This window comes from Colias eurytheme, chromosome 21 (genome assembly GCF_061535395.1).
Source record: "Colias eurytheme isolate Ceu_HAF_F1 chromosome 21, ilColEury1 Martin Lab GWU primary, whole genome shotgun sequence".
In the NCBI taxonomy this organism is placed as follows: domain Eukaryota; kingdom Metazoa; phylum Arthropoda; class Insecta; order Lepidoptera; family Pieridae; genus Colias; species Colias eurytheme.
This window is the reverse complement of record NC_143000.1, coordinates 9625633-9645856: the sequence shown is the minus strand read 5'-3', so window position 1 is coordinate 9645856 and position 20224 is coordinate 9625633. Positions and strand designations below refer to the sequence as shown.

At 34.1% G+C, this 20224-nt stretch overlaps 1 protein-coding gene across 1 annotated transcript; it reads right to left on the bottom strand.

The window, feature by feature from the left end:
• Positions 1–526: 526 nt before the first annotated feature.
• Positions 527–18682, bottom strand: LOC149899358 (coiled-coil domain-containing protein 63-like). The gene is made up of 12 exons (XM_090114491.1): positions 18617–18682; positions 13692–13817; positions 13000–13194; positions 12429–12568; positions 8579–8753; positions 7977–8156; positions 3873–4023; positions 3504–3675; positions 2817–2958; positions 2343–2473; positions 1038–1172; positions 527–635 (listed from the first exon to the last, which is right to left on the bottom strand). Exons 1-12 carry the CDS (start codon positions 18680–18682, stop codon positions 599–601), a joined length of 1650 nt encoding a protein of 549 aa, XP_089970617.1. The 3' UTR covers positions 527–598.
• Positions 18683–20224: the final 1542 nt, after the last annotated feature.

The following is a 20224-nucleotide window of genomic DNA, read 5'->3' as shown; positions in this document are numbered from 1 at the left end:
CGAGAACTGTTGCATCAAATGAACATCACTAACCACAAAATTGGACAGAAAAATGAGAACAGAAAAATGAGAAGACGCTATTCATTGCTTGTTATCATACGACGCGATCTTTACCGTGCCAAGTAAAAGCCGCAATGTATTCCGAATCATTTCGTATGATTTGGTATCCGTGTTTGTCATGATCGTTTTCCACAGATATTCTTTATTTGATTTTAAAATAAATAGTGCATATTCTGATTAGAAAATTACTTACCGGTGGAAGGAAACATCTCTGCTAACTCGGCCACTCACAGCTGTGGAGTTTCTACAGTTTATAACGGCGCAATTCGGCATTTTACTTTATTCAGCTTCACGTCTTTCCTTGGCGAACTGCAAGCGCGGACTGAGTGTAGGCCAGCGTCAAGTAAGTTTCAATAACATAGTTTGGACACGGGAAGTACATACACTCGCGTCTATCTTGATACATGTCCGTGTCTACTATACTTATTTTTTTTTTGAGGGTAATAGGTAAACAAAATCCTTTGAATCGTTTTACTATTATATATTTCGTAAAAATAACAAAGAGTTTAAAAAGGTACAGAAAAACGTGATATCGTAATTAATCCTTCTTTGGTCCACGATAAGGATGACGCTTTCTGTAAAAAAATGTAAGTAAATATAGAAATTATGTAAATAGTCAGTTTTTCTTCATGTACTTAATACAATTATTTAGCAGTTAATTATGTACATTCAAACCTCGTTATATTTTAACAACAATAAAAGTAATCAATTTATATATTCCATCCCTTTAAAAAACGTTTGAAATCCTCATAGAGAACTCTTTTCTTTTTTTTTTATAGTGGGGAAATCTTCCAAAGATACCAAGAGAGCCAAGGGTTATGTCGGATTCTTACCGACTAAAACCCCACTGTGTTCCGTCGAGCCGCGCAGTTAGCCGGGGCCGGGGGTACTCTTAGAAATTGTCCACAACCAGTACCAAGTAACCCGCAACAACTATGTCCATGCAGTATGAACAGATAAGTAATAATTATACTAACGCAGGAATAGTGAGTGTATAAATTCCAAACTTAGTGTTAACATCTTCCAACTTGAATATCCCTTGAATATATTCTTTATCAGCCGGTACTGCTGGTGTCTCAAATACAAGGTTCATTATGTAGTCCTCTACACAGCTGTGATATAGAATTAAATAATATTAAAGTTTGTTAAGGTATGTGCAGTAAAACAGGTCAAGATTTTCTAAATAATTTTAAAAATAAATATAAAAATGGATTAAGTATACAGCGTGACTTGTTATAGGTGTAATAATTTTAAAGGGGTGAAATGCTAAAACTAACAAAAAATGTTTTTAAAACGTTTTTACTTACTTTTTATTGTTTACCCTAATAATTATGAAAATTTTAAAAATAGTTAAAATATCAAATAATATTTCTGAAACTAATAAGTTTCGACTTGGTAATGTTTACTTTGTTTTACTCCAAATGAGCTATATAGGTACTGTGACCTCTTTATAACTAACTATTACACCTTTAACAAATCATCTTGTATAGGTACTTGGTTTAATTTATATGTATTACTAGCGGTCCGCCCCGGCTTCGCCCGTGGTACATATTTACGTTTTCTCTACATAAGAACCATCCTCGTACTTCAAGGAATATAATAGAAAAGAATTATCGAAATCGGTTCAGCCGTTCACACATGATGCCGTGACAACGCGAAACGGGTGCGGACCCGCCGCCTTTTTATAGCTCCCGCCGCGAAGCGCGTCGAACGCGGCAACTGATACACAAAAATAATCCTTATGGCATGTAATTCACGCGCGATGACTTATAGCGTATTTCATGTATAACTTTGGAGTTTCTACACCGATTTACATGATTGTTTTACTATAACCTGCCCAGGAGTATGAAGAATAATTGTGCCAAATTTGGTTAAAATCCGTCGTGTAGTTTTTGTTTCTATAACGAATATACAGACAGACAGACAGACAGACAGACAAAAATTTTACTGATTGCATTTTTGGCATCAGTAGCGATCCCTTATCACCCCTTCATAGTTTTTTTTTAAATATATTTCATGTACAGAATTGGCCTCTCTACAGATTTATTATAAGTATAGATTGAAAAGGATTTTATTTCTGGCTATTTATAAAAAAAAATTAAGTGAAACTTCTTTAGGCGCGTTAAGAGTAGAATTTCAAGGTCGCGTCATGCCACTACCGTCACGTCATGGAGTAAGGCGACGATTTTGGTATCTTTGAATCATGCCAAAGAAGTTTCACTTCTGACTTGTGTGCTCGGCACATACTGCTTATAAATAAGAAAAAGCTAAGCAGTTCATACTAAGCGCAAGGCTGGTACGGCACCAGCTTCTCAATCTTATTGGGCCGTAGTGTCTCCACATAGGGGTCGGCTACCAGCTTGGTTGTGGGGGGCGCGGGACCTTTGCGCGCTTTGGGAGTTGGGGCTGGGGGCTATGTTTAAATAATTGTTAAAAAAAATTCTTTGCTTCACTAATAAAAGTTGAAAAGATGATACCATGGTATATTTTATAATTTTTTTTTAATAAAATACAATAAAAAGATTGTTGCTTCTTGTTTATTTGATATACATAATATTATGTTTAATTGTTCTATAATCTCTTTAGAAATAAAGATAAATGGTATACAATTTTACTTATTATAAGTAATATTTCACATTATTTTACTTGTACAATATCTTTTTTTACATTTTATCATGTCAAAAAATATATACAGTGGGTATTTATTTTTTGCTTACAAATTAACATTAAAATTGATATTCTAAATATATTATTACCTTAACAGCGCCATACACTACTTCGATTAGGCTCTTAACCTCCGACTCCAGAATCCTGAGGAACTTGCGCACGTTCCACTTGGTGACCTCCTTGTGGTTGCCTAGCAACGACAACAGCGGCGTCACGTCGCACCTCGCCAACCTGGAGCATCATTATCATCTATACTAATATTATAAAGCTGAAGAGTTTGTTTGAATGCGCTAATCTCGGGAACTACTGGTCCGATTTGAAAATTTTTTTCGGTGTTAGATAGCCCATTTATCGGGGAAAGCTATATATTATCATCTCGCTAAGACCAACAGGAGCGGAGGACTGCGGGTAAAACCGTGGAGCGCAGTTAGTCATCAATATTATTGTAATCATTATCACCACTTTAACATCGTCGACTGTTATAAATGTTCACCCCCTATAAATGGTAAAATTTTGATAAAACATAATTTCAGCTAAATTTAAATGAACATGTTGCAAAGCTGTGTTGAAGAAAACAATGTGTGTTGTAGAGTTGCTAGCGCAATTTTGTTGCTAAGCAAATGTTTACCATGAATTAAGCTTGACAGTTACCAAATGTTTTTTGTATTTTATTCATTAAATTGCTTGACTTACAGAGCGTGCTGAACAAATTTATACCCTACAGGCGGCAGAAACCTTTGCGCCTTCCAGTAATGGCACAAACAAATGGCACAGACCTAACAAGATCATCGATTCCTCTCAACACTTTCAAGATGGTGGCTTCAGCATTATTATTAGCTTCCAATATGCCGCGCACTTGTTCCTTTTTGTTCTCCAATTCTAGTCGTATTTCGGTTAATCGCTTGTCTTGTTTCTCCTCTCTTGCTTCGTTTATGTCGCGTTGGTCCACTGTAACAATGTTTGTGTAGCGACGTTAACCGACATTCAATTAATTTGCTGTTTTAACTGATGTAGTATTTTTTTCTATATCTGTGGCTCCACGGCGCACGCATATTATGCAGTTTGATGCAATTTTGGGTTTGCTCACTACAATTGAGCAAACCCACGGGTAACAGCTAGTTTAATATAGATGTTATAAAACTTACTAATAGTTTGTCTCATTATCTCCAACTCCTTTCTAATGAAAATGGATTCTTGCAACACTTCGCAGAGCAGTACAAAGATAGAGAAATTTTGAATTTCGTTTGCTCGGAAGTGATTAATAACGGTAGTTATTCTATCCGAGCCGGCGTATTGCTGGAAAATAACGTAAGCATATTAACTGCAAGACTAGAAAACCTGAATCTATACTAATATTATAAATGCGAAAGTAACTCTGTCTGTCTGTCTGTTACTCAATCACGCCTAAACTACTGAACCAATTTGCATGAAATTTGCTATGGAGATATTTTGATACCCGGGAAAGGACATAGGCTACCTTTTATTGCGAAATATGTACCACGGGCGAAGCCGGGGCGGACCTCTCATAATATTATAAATGCGAAAGTGTGTTTATTCGTATTAATGTGACATGGCCATGGGTAACTTTTGACAGCGGTGAAACGACTGATACTAAATGCGAATTTAACATCAGGGGAATCCGCGGGCAAAGAAAAATATATGAATATTGTTTCAATAAAAATGATGATGATGATTTTGTTCATGAAATTAATAATAATTCCATAATTCCAGGGCCCCTGGTGAAAGCGCCCAACGACCGGGTGAGTTTATACGTTCGCTAGCTATGCAGATACTGAGCCATTCTGCGCACGCGCGGCTTGTGGATAGAGAGCATAGCGTACGGGATGTGGGTGGGAATAGGTGGGTGGTTTACTTTAATCAGTCGTAAGAATTTCCAATTTTAGGAAGATTAGAAAACAATACAAAACAATAGTTAGGGAAATTTCGATTGACAGAAAAATTACGATAAGTCAGGAAAACTTGCTATAAGTCAGGAAAATTTCCATAAGTCGGGAAAATTTCTATAAGCTGAAAAATTTCCATAAGAAAGGAAAATTTCTATACGTTAGGAAAATTTCTATGTCAGGAAAATTTCTAAACGTTAGGAAAATTTATATACATAAGGAAAATTTGTATAAATCAGGAAAATGTTTATAAGCCAGGAAAATTTCTATACGCTAGGAAAATTTCTATAAACAAGGAAAATTTCTATAGGTTACTTAGTAAAATTTATATACGGTAGGAAAATTTATATACATAAGGAAAATTTGTATAAGTCAGGAAAATTACCATAAGAAAGGAAAATTTCTATACGTTAGGAAAATTTATAGGAAAATAATAATGGTTCCGACAAATAAATAAATCTCCAGCTATCTCTGTCCGACTTTTATTCTAATTTACCAGCGTTATAATAATATACCGACAAAAAAATTTAAAGCATACCGAATAAAATACCTAAATTTTGCTGACACCTATGAACACAATCAAATTACATTTCTACTTAAAAATATATTAAACTTCGAATAACAAAACTAAACTTCTGAATAAAATACTGAACCTCCGACGAGATTAATGGGTTACTGACAACAGAGGTCATGTCAAAATAATCATTCTTTTACGAATTTTATGAGTTATTTAATTTTCTAGTGTTGGTTACCAAATATATTTTTTAACTCTCAACATTGATGAAAATACCGAAACTGGTCGGACCGCGCGATCGGCTCCGTCGACGCGCAAAAAAAAATCAAGTTTAGGTTAGGTTAGCCGTTAGGTTAGGTTAGGTTAGGTTTCTTAAAAAAAAAAAACTACACAGAAATAGGAGCCCCGCGAAGCGGGGCTCCGTCGACGCGCAGAAAAAAATCAAGTTTAGGTTAGGTTAGCCGTTAGGTTAGGTTAGGTTAGGTTTCTTAAAAAAAAAACTACACAGAAATAGGAGCCCCGCCAAGCGGGACTCCGTCGACGCGCAAAAAAAAATCAAGTTTAGGTTAGGTTAGCCGTTAGGTTAGGTTATGTTAGGTTTCTTAAATTTTCATGAATTAGAATTCATGATTATAGTAAGTACATTTTTGTATTTTTAATAACTTTCTGGACAAGCGCCAACAATAGAAATTTAAGTATAACATTGTAGTAAAAATAGCACAGAGTTTATGAAAAATTAAATGTAATTGATGAATTTCTAGTTGGCAAGTAAAGGTAATAATTACAAAGCATTGTTATCAGTAGAACATAATTTTATATGGTAAAAAAGTATTACAGCAATTAACAGTCATAAGATTTTTTCTAAGATTTAAGTATATCATTCGGTCGTTTCGTCATTTTTAGTCGGACAGAAGTAGTCGGAGATTTAGTATTTCGGGCAGTAAATATTATATTTTTAGTAAGGACATTTTTAAATTTATTATCGGAGCTTTTATTACTACCCAAATTTATATAGATAAGGAAAATTTGTATAGGTGAGGAAAATTTCTATACGTCAGGAAAATTTCTATACGTGAGGACAATTTCTCTTTGCCGCAAAAATTTCTAAAAGCTGGAAAATTTCCATAAGAAAGAAAAATTTCTATAAGTCCGGAAAATTTCTATACGCCAGGAAATTTTCTACAAACGAGGAAAATTTTTATAAGTCAGGAAAATTTCTATACGTTAGGAAAATTTTATATAGATAAGGAAAATTTGTATAAGTCAGGAAAATGTTTATAAGCCAGGAAAAATTCTATACGCCAGGAAAATTACCATAAGTAAGGAAAAATTTAAGACAGGAAACTTTCCATAAGTCCGGAAAATTTATATACGCCAGGAAAATTTCTATACGTCAGGAAAATTTCTTTACGTCAGGAAAATTTCTATAAGCCAGCAAAATTTCAATAAGCCAGGAAAATTTCTATACGTCAGGAAAATTTGTATAAGTCAGGAAAAAATATATACGCCAGGAAAAATTCTATAAGCCAGGAAAATATCTATACGTGCGGAAAATTTCTCTTTGCCGCAAAAATTTCTATAAGTCAGGAAAAATCCATAAGTCGGGAAAATTTCGATAAGACAGGAGAATTTCTATACGTCAGGAAATTTCTATAAGTCAGGAAAATTTCGATAAGTCATTAAAAAATAATATTATAGATAAATTATGATAAAATACGTATTTAAGGCGATAGAAACGATTCAACTATAAATTTATATTTAAACATGGTATGCATAATATATAACCTTATATTTCGTGTTTCTCAGAAATAATTCAGAAGAGAACTTTATACAACGGTTCCGTGAGATGGGAGAGGATACGGAAGATTGCTCTAAACCGTTGTCACAGAATACATAATAGTAGCTACAGAACGGACACTCTCCGCCTCCCGCCAAAATTAAACTTACCTCACCCCCGCGCGATCAGACATAAAATGGGCCATATTTTTCTGCAAGGACGATACGCAACGAAGATTGACAACATTAATCAAATTGACTTAAAGTAATTTTATTATTTTGGATTTGTGATTATCGTTTTTCGTAGAAAATGGTTAGGTATTGTGCTGTTTACGGATGTATTTCATCAGTGATTTCATCAGAAAAACGCGAATTTTTTTTTACGCTAGTCACAAATGTGCCAACCATGAAGCGTTAACACACACATTTGCAGTCTCTACAGTGTGACTGTCAAAACGATCATTTTGTATGGAGTGTCCGGGGTGTGCCGTTGTTAGGCGATTGTGAAGGTAATATTATTATTTATTTAATTAAGTATTTAATTTGATAGATAAATTAAAAATTTAATCAGAGAGATAATGTAAAAAGCAGATTTAATCCTAATAATATTATAAATGCGAAAGTTTGTGAGGATGTGTGTGTGTGTGTGTGTGTGTGTGTGTGTGTGTGTGTGTGTGTTTGTTACTCTTTCACGCAAATACTACTGAACCGGTTACAATGAAATTTAGCACACATATAGAAGGTAACTTAGATTAACACATAGGGTAGGTTTTATCCCGGAATTCCGACGGGAACGGGAACTATGCGGGTTTTCCTTTGAAAACGCGGGCGAAGCCTCGGGCGGAAATCTAGTAACTACATATTTTCTTATTTTTACTCCCCACAACGAGCTACAAACAAACCTCTTTTTGACTCGAATCAAGGTAAGTCACGCACGATCCACTAACAATAACTAAAAAACAACTAAAATTCACCTATTTAGCCACTAACCACTAACATTCATCTCATTAGCCACAAGCCACTAACATTCATTTCATTAGCCACAAGCCACTAACAAATATCTCATCAAGCAGTGCATCATGCTCCGAGATCTCCCGCTCGCACCGCGCCACCTCCTCTTGCCGCTGCAGTTCTTCAATTTCGTCCGCTTCACAGACTCGTCGAGAGCCCTTTACGCGTAAAAACTCTTCAAGTTTGGCAAGGTGGTTGAGCTCACCCTCGTATGATTGCATCTCCTGTGGGCACAATGATTCGGTTGTATTTTATATGCATGTTAAAAAAAACGAGCTTGTGTGCCAAGCACACGTGTCAGAAGTGAAACTTCTTTGGTAAGATTCAAAGATTTGCGACGCGTCGATGCGAGCGACGGTATTGCCATAACGCGATCTTGAAAATATACCTACCTACTCTCAACGCGCCTAAAGAAGTTCCACTTCAAAAACAACAAAATAATTGCGACCAAATCTACCATTTTTTTTATATAAAGCTTTGAAAAATAAATAGATAAATAGAAAAATCATCTACTCTAGAAAATAAAGCACACAGATTAATTAGAAAAAGACTTGATACAGAAAGAACATTGTCAACAAGATCATTGTCCAAAAATTTATTAAGTTTAAATAAACTACATCGCAACTTCATATTTTTATTACTATACCGATATATCCCTATTAAGCTGGAACAGGCCCTTCCACTTCAACGCCTCCACCTTCCTGCAGCACTCGTCTCTATCGCCAAACGCGTTGGTGGCTATCTCCAGGATGTCCATCAGGTACTCCTTGCCTTTCACCAGCTTGCCGATCGTGCGGTTCCATTGGATGTTGAAGTCGTTTCTGAGTGAATATTTGTTTATTTTTTGTGATATAAATAAAATACATAAACACTGTGTCAGTTTCTTTTTATCATTTAGAAATATAGAGGAATTATTTTACGTAAGTACGTTATTATGAAGAAGTTATCAAAACAAATGATATCCTAAAAATAAAAATTAAGCATATTGAATTTCAATATGGCAGTTTTATATAAATTCTACAATGCGTGCATATGTCGTGGCCATATCGTAAATTTGCTCATTTCATGATATGACTGGCCATTTCACGAAATGCGACCATTTCGTGAACGAATTTAGTTTGGCCACATCATGATGTGGCTTGAGCATATCAATGATAAGAAATCGTTTCACGATATGGCCAACTAAACGCGCGGTTTTTTCATGAAATGATCAAAATTATTTGATCATATCGTAAAATAGTTACATTAATCATTGGTAGAGGCGCTGCAAGCTCTGTGTTTATGTGATAAGATGGCGGCCGCTTGCGAAAATTTAATTATTCGCAGTTAAAAACTTCATAATTCGTTTAATAACAATATGAAGAAAGTCATAGCAAAGAATTTACGACGGTTCGAGTACTATGGAAAATGTGGATATCTTATATATTATGTATTGAAGAAAAAATGCGTTTTAAATAAAATAATTTAAGACGCATTTTTTCTTTTATGATATATATTTATATATCCTACTACATATATTATTATAATTGTTTGTTTTTTAAAAAGCGATCCACTTCTGGCACTCGCCGGCCGCTGCCGCGGCACGCTCGCTTTGCTCGCTCGGCTCGTGCGTTGTTTATCAAAGTCCAGCGGCGGCCTTACCCGTTGCGAGGCTCCGGGCGGCAGGCCCTTTGCGAGGCCCTTTGCTCTTCGTGAAATGTATGTGATGCGAAAGTAGGTCTGGTTGTTTGCTTTAGGTATTTGTCATGTTTGAGGAGAAATGATAAAGTTATACAAATGAATAAAATTTGAGTTTTAAAATATTTATATATTTATACATAGAAAGATTTACCAAATTAACAAATACAGAGGTGATAAATTTTAAAATTGATGTTTGCGGCTTTTCCTAAGGCTAAAATTTTTAAATAAAGCACAATAATCCAACGAATGAGCTACGTCATTTCGATTGAAAGAATAGCAAGGGCTAAAAGCCGATCTTGTGTCATCGAATTCCTCAAATATGTTTTAATAATTTTAAGCCTCGAAATACGATAATAAATCTATGACTCACGTAAACACGTGTTTGTCGAGTCGAAATCCTTTATAAGTTGAAAACTCTATAACTCGAATTTTTTAACTACCGCACGAGCCGAGCGAGCGAAGCGAGCGAGTTGCAGCAGCGGCGGGTGTAAATGTCGTGACCATATCGTATATTTGCTCATTTCATGATATGATCGATCATTTCACGAAATGGCCGCATTTCATGAAATGGCCAACATAGTTTGATCAGATTGTTAAATCGTCAAAGTTTCACGATTTGGTCAAATATAAAGAGTCCATAAAATATTAAAAAATACAGAATATTCTAAAAATTTGTTTAATGTCATTTAAGTTAGTGCCGCGGCAGCGGCCGGCGAATGCCAGAAGAGAATCGTTTTTGCAATAGAAAACAGTTAGGTTAGGTTAGGTTAGACTATGATAAACAACGCACGAGCCGAGCGAGCAAAGCGAGCGTGCCGCGGCAGCGGCCGGCGAGTGCCAGAAGCGGATAGCTTTTTAAAAAACAAACAATTTTAAAAAAATAATATATATCCTAAAAGAAAAATGCGTCTTAAATTATTTTATTTAAGTACTTCAATACATATAAGATATCCACATTTTCCATATAGTAGGGGAGGAGCCCAAGAGGGGATTTTGGGATTTACTCGAGCGCGTCAGAATACTATAAGGGACGGTACCTTAGCTATTCATTAGTACCTCTAGTCAATATGAGCAGTTATGGTTGGTGGGTGCGCTCAGGGGCCCCGCTGGAAAATTTGAATAATCCATAATTCCCTAAGGTTGAGCTCGAATCGTCAGATTAGCGAAATGGGGACTTCTTATATTGTAATTAACCCCCCCATATATTAATCTGACGCGCTCGAATAATATTACTTTAATTTTTTACCCTTTCTTCATAGCGATTAAATCGCCACTTAAATCGTCAGATTAACGTATACTTTTTTCAGTGACGTCCTGGAGCATGCAAAATATCAATATCTAACGCGCTTGAGTATTTCCAAGCCAATTTTTTTCTTTTTTAAATTAAAAAAAATCAAAAAACCCTTCCCCACCGCTAAAAGTGAAAACATTATAGGACCTTTTTTTCTCGCTATGGTCTAATCTACCAATTCTAATAGGTTCCCGTGACGCTCGAATAAATCCACATTTAGCATCCTGGGCTCCCCTACTAATAGTACTCGAACCGTCGTAAATTCTTTGCTATGACTTTCTTCATAATTATTGTTATTAAACGAATTATGAAGTTTTTAACTGCGAATAATTACATTTTCGCCAGCGGCCGCCATCTTATCACATAACACAGAGCTTGCAGCGCCTCTACTAATGATTAATGTAACTATTTTACGATATGATCAAATGATTTTGATCATTTCATGAAAAAACCGCGCGTTTAGTTGGCCATATCGTGAAACGATTTCTTATCATTGATCTGCTCAAACCACATCATGATGTGGCCAATCATTTCATGAAATGAGCAAATGTACGATATGGCCACGACATAAATATAGCGAGGAGCGTGTTAGACTAACATATTTCTGTAATATTGTATATATAGTAAATTATTTTTTTTTAAATAAGGTCATAAAGAAGTTTCACTTCTAACGTGTTTACTCTAGTACACGCACACATTTTCATTTTTTTAAATTTGCTTGGGTGGGTTGTTGCGCGAGGCCCCTGCAAGAGCGAGGCCCCGGGCGATTGCCCTGTTCGCCACCCCCTAAGGCCGCCGCTGTCAAAGTCTAACCTAACCTAACCTAACTGTTTTTATTGCAAAAACGATTCGCTTCTAGCATTCGCCGGCCGCTGTCGCGGCACTAACTTAAATGACATTAAACAAGTTTTTAGAATATTCTGAATTTTAATATTTTATGGACTCTTTAAATTTTATACGATCTGGCCAAATGTGGATGGCCATATCGTGAAACGTTGACGATTTAACGATCTGATCAAACTATGTTGGCCATTTCATGAAATGCGACCATTTCGTGAAATGATCGATCATATCATGAAATGAGCAAATCTACGATATGGCCACGACACATATTCGATTATCAACACATAAAAGTTAATCAGAACGTTCGGTTGCGGGAGTAAGGAGCAAATCAAATATCGTATTTAAAAACTGCTACACCCATTTTCATTCTGTTTTCACAAATGGATTCAAGTGGATAAGTGGTTTCGAGGAAGATTTTAGTAGGTACTTATCTAATACATGTTAAAAAAATGCATCAAAATATGATCAAAATCCGTAGCGTCGTTTTGAAATGAAACTTCTTTAGGCGCGTTGAGAGTAAAATTTCAAGATCGCGTCATGGCATTACCGTCACGTCATAGAGTAAGGCGACGATTTTGGTATCTTTTAATCTTACCAAAGAAGTTTCACTTCTGACACTTTAAGATTAATCACACACAGACAGCGATAAGCGAATGATTTATACTATGGCTATAATGAAAACCTTTCGACCAGCAGCCTATCAATTTCCTCCCGGACTCTCTTGTTGTCCGTGTTGACGAGACAAAAGCGCTTTGTTGCCAGATCCAAGCGATTCTCCATGCGCCGGAGACGGTTGTTCGCGTTTTCTATCATAGCAAGCTCCTGAGAAGTTATAGGGAAACGAAACAATCAGTATATAACTAATATAGTATTTTAAGAATAAAATTTTTGGTTTTTGAATGTATTTCTTATTTATTTCCCTATGAAAAAAATGCATCGAATTATGAAATAGAAATGCAACAAAATACCAAAGTAAGTAAGTAGGCTATAATATTTATTTATTTATTTATTTATTAATATTACAAAAAAAAATTACTTCTTAAATCTTAGATCTGAATCAAGTTTTAGGAATCAAATTTAAAGCGCACAGATAAAACAAAAATCATCAAAATTGGTTCACACTAAGTACAAAAAGAAACTACAAGATACATAATTATTAGTCTTAGAAAAAATACGAACCGTCGGAGGTTCGAAAAATAAACACGTACCTAATAATAAGTACGTGAAGATCACTACACCTACTCCTTACTTACATCAGCTTCAGTAGGAACTTTCTTCAGCAGTTCCACAAGCTGCTTCTGCGCGAGGTAGTTCAAGCAGTCTAGCTCTGCCTGCTGCGCGCGCTCGTCTCTCAACACACCTTCTAGATGCTCATATTCCACGATGGATTTCTTCGTGCCACTTTTGACTAGGTTATCTCGGAGTGCGTGCTGGCCTTTTTTAGCTAGCTGTATAATTTAGGTATTAAATAGATAATACCTACTTTAAAAAAATATTATAAATAGTGCTCTGTCTTGTTCACCAAAGTTATGAGTTTTTTAAGAAAGAAAGAAGTGATTAGTTAGATTAGTTAAAACAACGATATCAAAATCTATCTGTATCAAATCGAGGCAAAATGATGTACGGTCTACTAGTTGAAAACATGTTTGAACTTTCAGTCTTCAAACTGATAATAATATAATGCTGCAGAGTTTGTTTCTCGCGTTAATCTCAGGGACTACTAGATCGATTTCAAAAATTAAAGCTATAATTACTTAATCCTGTTATGAAAAATATATTAACTTACTTTTACATAACTAGTCGCATAGATTACCAATTAGTTGAGTAACAATAAATATGAATAAATGGCAATAAAATCATACAATAAATATAAAATTTGTAGAGCTGCATTTGTAAATTGTATCCATACATATTATCCTAATAGCTTACGTAATATAAACCTTACGTTAATACACAGCAGGGTCTCTTTCAGCTCGTTAGCAAGGATGCCGATCTGCTTTTCCTGCGGCGCGAGCTGCGGCACGCCGCCAGCGCGCTTCTCCACGCTACATGTTGGCGCCAATTTTTGGAACTATATCGAAAACTATTTGTAGTTAATTTATGTGTAGATCTATTTTGATTTAGGTTTATTTTGTTGGTATGAATAATGATGGGTTACATGATATGATTTAGGTTCTCTTTAAGATAACTTTTTTACATACATATTTTATAAATAGTGAATGTAGGGTTACAGTCATAAACCAAGATTTCCCAGTGCATTCGGGTGTTTATCAATTTATGGCACTGAATTTAGGCTACCTTCTACTAGAATATAATGTAAATTGAAAGCTCTGCTAAGTTTAGACACTAGATGGCGTTGTGTGGAATGGGCTTTCACAAGGTATAAAGTTAGATAAGTTTTTTTGTGTCCCTTCGTCCAGCATACTCACCACAACTCACCATGGAATCCTGATATTTCATGAATGTCAAAAAACTGTTCTGAAATAGTGCTAAATAGTGCCCAAAGGAAAAAAATAGTGCTCTTGTACTTGCGAAGTTATAGCCATAGTTCGATGAGTATGCTGGACGAAGGTTTCGCCCAGCATACTCACCTCCGTCCGGAGAATCTGTATACGCTTCAAACATAATTCATACTTCAAAAAATAGTTCCCAAATAGTGCCAAACGGTGCCCAAAAAGAAAAAACAGTGCTCGAATAACTTCGGAGTTATAGGCTTCGTTCAGTGAGTATGCTGGGCGTAGGTTCTACGCCCAGCATACTCACCTCAGTGCGCGAATATCGAACGAGCTATAGGTATAATTTACGTCTCAAAAAATTGTACTTGAAATAGTGCCCAATATCAGTCCAATTTTTGCTTGACTTTTGACTTAGAAAACCATTAAATTTTAATGTAAATTTCTACATACTAACGTAAAATGGGGTACAGTCGTCGACACATGTTTTTGGACAAAAATATTAAACTTTCTAATTGTAGACTTCATGTTATTGGAAATAATTATGGTATTTTCTCACATGTCAAAAACTTTCGATTAAATGCATTATTATATATTTTATAAATAATAATAAATGAATGAAACTTTAAGCGTAAATGAAGTCTATTACTTCATTGCATTGTGTGTTTGTCTGAATAAAAACAGTCATTTGCAGCCAATAAAATTAATATCTTGAAAAATTGTAAAAAGGAAATTATACAGTTTCTTTTTGTATATATGTTGCAGGCAAAACTTATAACCAGTCAAAACTAGTACTGTGACATAGTTATACAAATTTTTAACCCCTTATTGCATGAATTATTAAGGAGATGAAATAAAAATTATTTTTTTGCAAAAAAGTGTTTATTAGACCTTACATTATGAGATCAAATTGAGAAAAAAAATTATTTACTTATATTATAGAAAATATGAAACGGCGCCATATATGGACTCGTATGCAGTGTTTGTTGTATTTTTTCTGTCATATGTGGCTTCGTATGCAATTAGAAAAAAGTAACTAATTAATGAAATAAAAATATATTCCGGACTAATTTCACACACACGGTTGCTAAGCCCTAAACTAAACTTAGGCTTGTATCCTGAATGCTAAGTCAACTGATATACTACATATACTTTACATAAATCCTATCCTACTAATATTATAAATGCGAAAGTTTGTGAGGGTGGATGTTTGTGTATGTGTTTGTTTGTTACTCTTTCACGCAAATACTACTGAACCGACTTCAATGAAATTTAGCACACATAATATAGAGGGTAACTTGGACTAACACATAGGATAGGTTTTATCCCGGAAATCCCACGGGAACGGGAAATATGCGGGGGGGCTTTCTTTGAAAACGCGGGTGAGGCCGCGGCCGCGGGTGACATGTTAGTACTTTATATGGATACCTAAATAACACCCAGAATCACAGCCAACTGCTTGCTTAAAACAATTACGTTTGTCATTATAACATAAAAAGTAAAAACACGTTATATTTTTCACATAACGTGAAGGAACGAAATTGGAACAATATAGGCATAACTGACGGCCGTTCTTCTTCCAAATTGGGTAATGACTAATCCCATCAGATCGTACAGGGTCAAAGTAAAAATCTAGATGTCTTGCAGGAGTTTTTCGTAGCTTTTTTGCGGCAATTGGCGAGTCAGGAATAGACTCCAGAGATGCCGATGTTTCTAAGTTTTTGAGAGACTACCACGTCTTTTGGTAATAAGAGCTTTCCATGACTTTCGCATTTGCTCTGAAACAGCTAATTAAAAATCATACAGTGGCATATAGCATGAGTCTGTATTTATTGATGATGATAATATGATATTTATATGCTTAGTAGTGAGATAAAAGTGTCCAGGATCCATACTGGAACAATCAGTGAAAGTATCCTTGAATGCATACCAAGCCACATATGACATAATATATTTTGGACAGAATGCATACGAAGCCAAATATGACAGATTTGGAAAAGTACAAAAAACATGATGAAAGCAAAAAAAACAACCAAACCAAATGTTTTACCTTATTTTAGAAAGAATAAAGAATGAAGTAATATTTTTTTTCATGGCTTTACTCACCTTTTTGATATTGAAATTTTAATTTGAAAATCACGGTTTTTTCCGCGCACCCAAACCGTCGCACGCGCTAGACTAAATCTATAATATATCTGATGGATAATGTTTACACTGTATAAATTAATTACATTCCAATTCTCGATGAAATGCTGTTTAAGATGTAAGGTAGTTTTTTTAGATATTGTTTATAGTTAGCCTGTAAAAAATTCATGAACTTCGTCGTCCATATATGGCTTTGTATGCGGTAAGGGGTTAAAACTCTTTCCAATAGTTTCATCAATGAAAGGTTTAGCAATAAAAAACATTTTTAATTACTTACGTTATTTATTACTATTTAAAGGGCCAAAGTAATCAGAATTCTAGTTAACTAGTTCACAGCTTTTGTTAACATTCATAATATAATCAATGTAAATAGAAAAAATTGTAGTTTTAATATTGTATATAATATACATATAAAAAAATGTTTAGCGTCGCGGGCGCCGCGCGTCGTAAGCCCCATACCTATTGACCGTACGTGCATCCATATCTGCCACACTATATTGAACTTTATCACATGAGGAATACAGGTCAATTCCGTAAACGTTGTGGTACCGTCCTTGATCCGGAAAATGATTATTTTGAATAATTTTGTCAGTTGTAATGTAAGCATTAATAACAGCAACTTTATTTTTCATGCATGATTTACTTCATTTGATATCTTAATCCTTCAAGCGCCGTGATCTAGACAAATATATAAAATCATTGTTCCTAGCTACCGGGGTCCCAATATGCGACGCGCGAAGGCTTAATCATATTATTATAAAGTATTATTAAAATAATGTGTAATTAATAATATTGCGATTCTAAAGTAAATACTCCCTTACATAGACAATATTACAAAACAAATAATTTACACAAGACAAAAATTGTTAGAAAGAAAGTTAATAATATTGTATTCGACTGTACTCAATGTAATGTATGTAGAAGTTTACAATCAAATTTAATGGTTTTCTAGGTCAAAAGTCAAGCAAAAATTGGATTGATATTGGGCACTATTTCAAGCACAATTTTTTGAGACGTAAATTGTTCCTATAGCTCGTTCGATATTCGCGCACTGAGGTGAGTATGCTGGGCGTAGAACCTACGCCCAGCATACTCACTGAACGAAGCCTGTAACTCCGAAGTTATTCGAGCACTGTTTTTTCTTTTTGGGCACCGTTTGGCACTATTTAGGAACTATTTTTTGAAGTATGAATTATGTTTGAAGCGTATACAGATTCTCCCGACGGAGGTGAGTATGCTGGGCGAAACCTTCGTCCAGCATACTCATCGAACTATGGCTATAACTTCGCAAGTACAAGAGCACTATTTTTTTCCTTTGGGCACTATTTAGCACTATTTCAGAACAGTTTTTTGACATTCATGAAATATCAGGATTCCATGGTGAGTTGTGGTGAGTATGCTGGACGAAGGGACACGTTTTTTTATACATACACATATTAGAATTTTATTTAAAATTATAATCTGTTCAAACTCAAACTCAAACTCAAACATTTATTTATTCAATAAGACTTCTTCGAGAAGCACTTTTGAAACGTCAATGACAATACATAATTTTAACATCTACCACCGATTCGGAAAGCAGTATCTATGGAGAAGAACCGGCAAGAAACTCCATAGTTGCTCTTTTAAATCATTTCGGTATTAAAATTTAATTTTACAAAATATGTAACTGTATATTAGGATAATATGCCAAAGAACTATCCTGTGGTTATTACGCGAGAACCCTCCATGGGTTTTTATCTTCCATATATTCCATAATGCTGTAATAGGCTCTCTGAACTAATACGTTTTTTACTGGTAAACTTATACCTAACTCTTGGAACAATGTTGACGGGATTCAGTTGACAATTTAAAACAAGTCAGGAAGAAGCTTACGGTGCATTTACATCTAGAGCATTCTTTCGTGACCATTTGGCATTAGAACATTGCCTAGAATATTTTCAAACGCTGTAAGAACAACTTAAGAATGCTCTACGCCTGTTTACAGTTTACGCTAAAATAATTTTACATAGTTCGGTTAGAATGAGCATTCGCTCGTTTGATCTAAATGCACCGTTACTAGCTTATTTAAAAAATATAATATGTTTTGAGTTTGAGTTGAGTTAAATATCTGTTTAATATTTCGGTTGTTTACCTTCTTCTCCATAGATACTGCTTTCCGAATCGGTGGTAAATGTTAAAAATACTATGTAATGACGATTCGAAAGTGCTACTAAATAGTAGTCTAATTGAATAAATGAATGTTTGAGTTTGAGTTTGAGTTTGAGTTTACCGTTCGTTGAACATTGCTCAATTCGGCCTCAGGGTCCACAGTTTTCTGTTCCACTTGAGCGGGCATTTTTAATTATTTTTACGATTTTATTCTCAAGTAAAAAGTAGAAGTAGCAAAACATAGACGTTGACAATATTAATTCTTCTTATTTTATGCTGTCTATGCAATATATTCTAAATGAGGTAAAACTAGTTCTGACCTCATTTTGTGTTCAATAATACCACAGTAGGTATTACCATATTATTGTAATACTGTGATAATGCTGTATGTATTTTGTTCAATAGGTAAATATGGGTTTTTAAAACCTGTCTTTAAAAAATAAAGATTTAAGAAAGAGTATTGAGCTTATTCATTTCTTTATATCGTAAGAAGTAACATAACTACTTATATCAAGAATTTTTAAGGCATTTGGGTATAATTGTATGGTATAATCGTAGTATATTATTATTAGTCTGTGGTATAATCTATTATTCATAGTGACTGATATACAATGGTTTATCTAACAACCATCATTTGCTTGAGGAAATTTTATTGCTTTAAAAAGATTAAGATGTAGTTATACGTGTAGATATAATATTTAGGTATGAGTTATTATAGCTCTATACATTTCTTTGTTTTCTATTTAAAAAGACGATATAAATAAAACACCATGATTTCAATTCATTCTTTATTCATTATTTCACATAATACATAGATGTAAATAAAACTAGTCACAGTAGATCTATATTAAGTACTTAGTATCTATAAGTACGCTGTTAGAAATTAAAATTTCATGATTTATTAACTAATTTTCTATAATATATTGCAAGATACGTAAAAAGAAACGTTAACAAAAACTCCGCAAAAAATATGAAGAATACATTTTTAATCTGGAAACAGAATAATTCAAGAAAACATGGTTGTTACGATTGTTAGAAAAAAATTTGAGTAAATATCGAAATGATTAAAGAATGCCCTTGACCTACGCAAAAAATAACGATTACAAAAGTTTTACTATTAAATTAAAATACAAAATATTTTACTAGAACTTTATATTAACGATATTGAAAGCATTCTAATAAAATTTAAGTGACAATAACAAAGATAAACTGTATCTTGTTGTTTTTATTTTACGAACTTCAAAATCTTGCGTAATCGTTATCTTAAACGTGTGTTTTGAAAACAATATAATATGAAACAACCCTTGATTATATAGATAAAAGCATTTTAATGAAAGAAGTTAAGAAAACAGATGCACTAAAATAGTTAGAAAAGAACATTAAAAGTAGACAGCAAAATAAAACTTAAAAGAAATGACTATAAAATACAGAACACACATTTGTGCAAAAATATAGAATTATACATAAAACTAATATACATAATAAATTATATTGCATTTCACATAATTATTATGAACCTGTTTACAATTCAGTCTTAAACATAAATTATAAAAATAATAAGCATTACAATAATAAGAATTAAAATTAAGTACATATAAAATATTAATTAGTGTGGAATGTAAAATGGAATAAGAAATATTATAATCTGTGATGAAAATAATATAGATAAAATATACATCGTAGCTGTCAAATGGAAAAGAATTGAAGGCATATTTAATATTTATCTTTT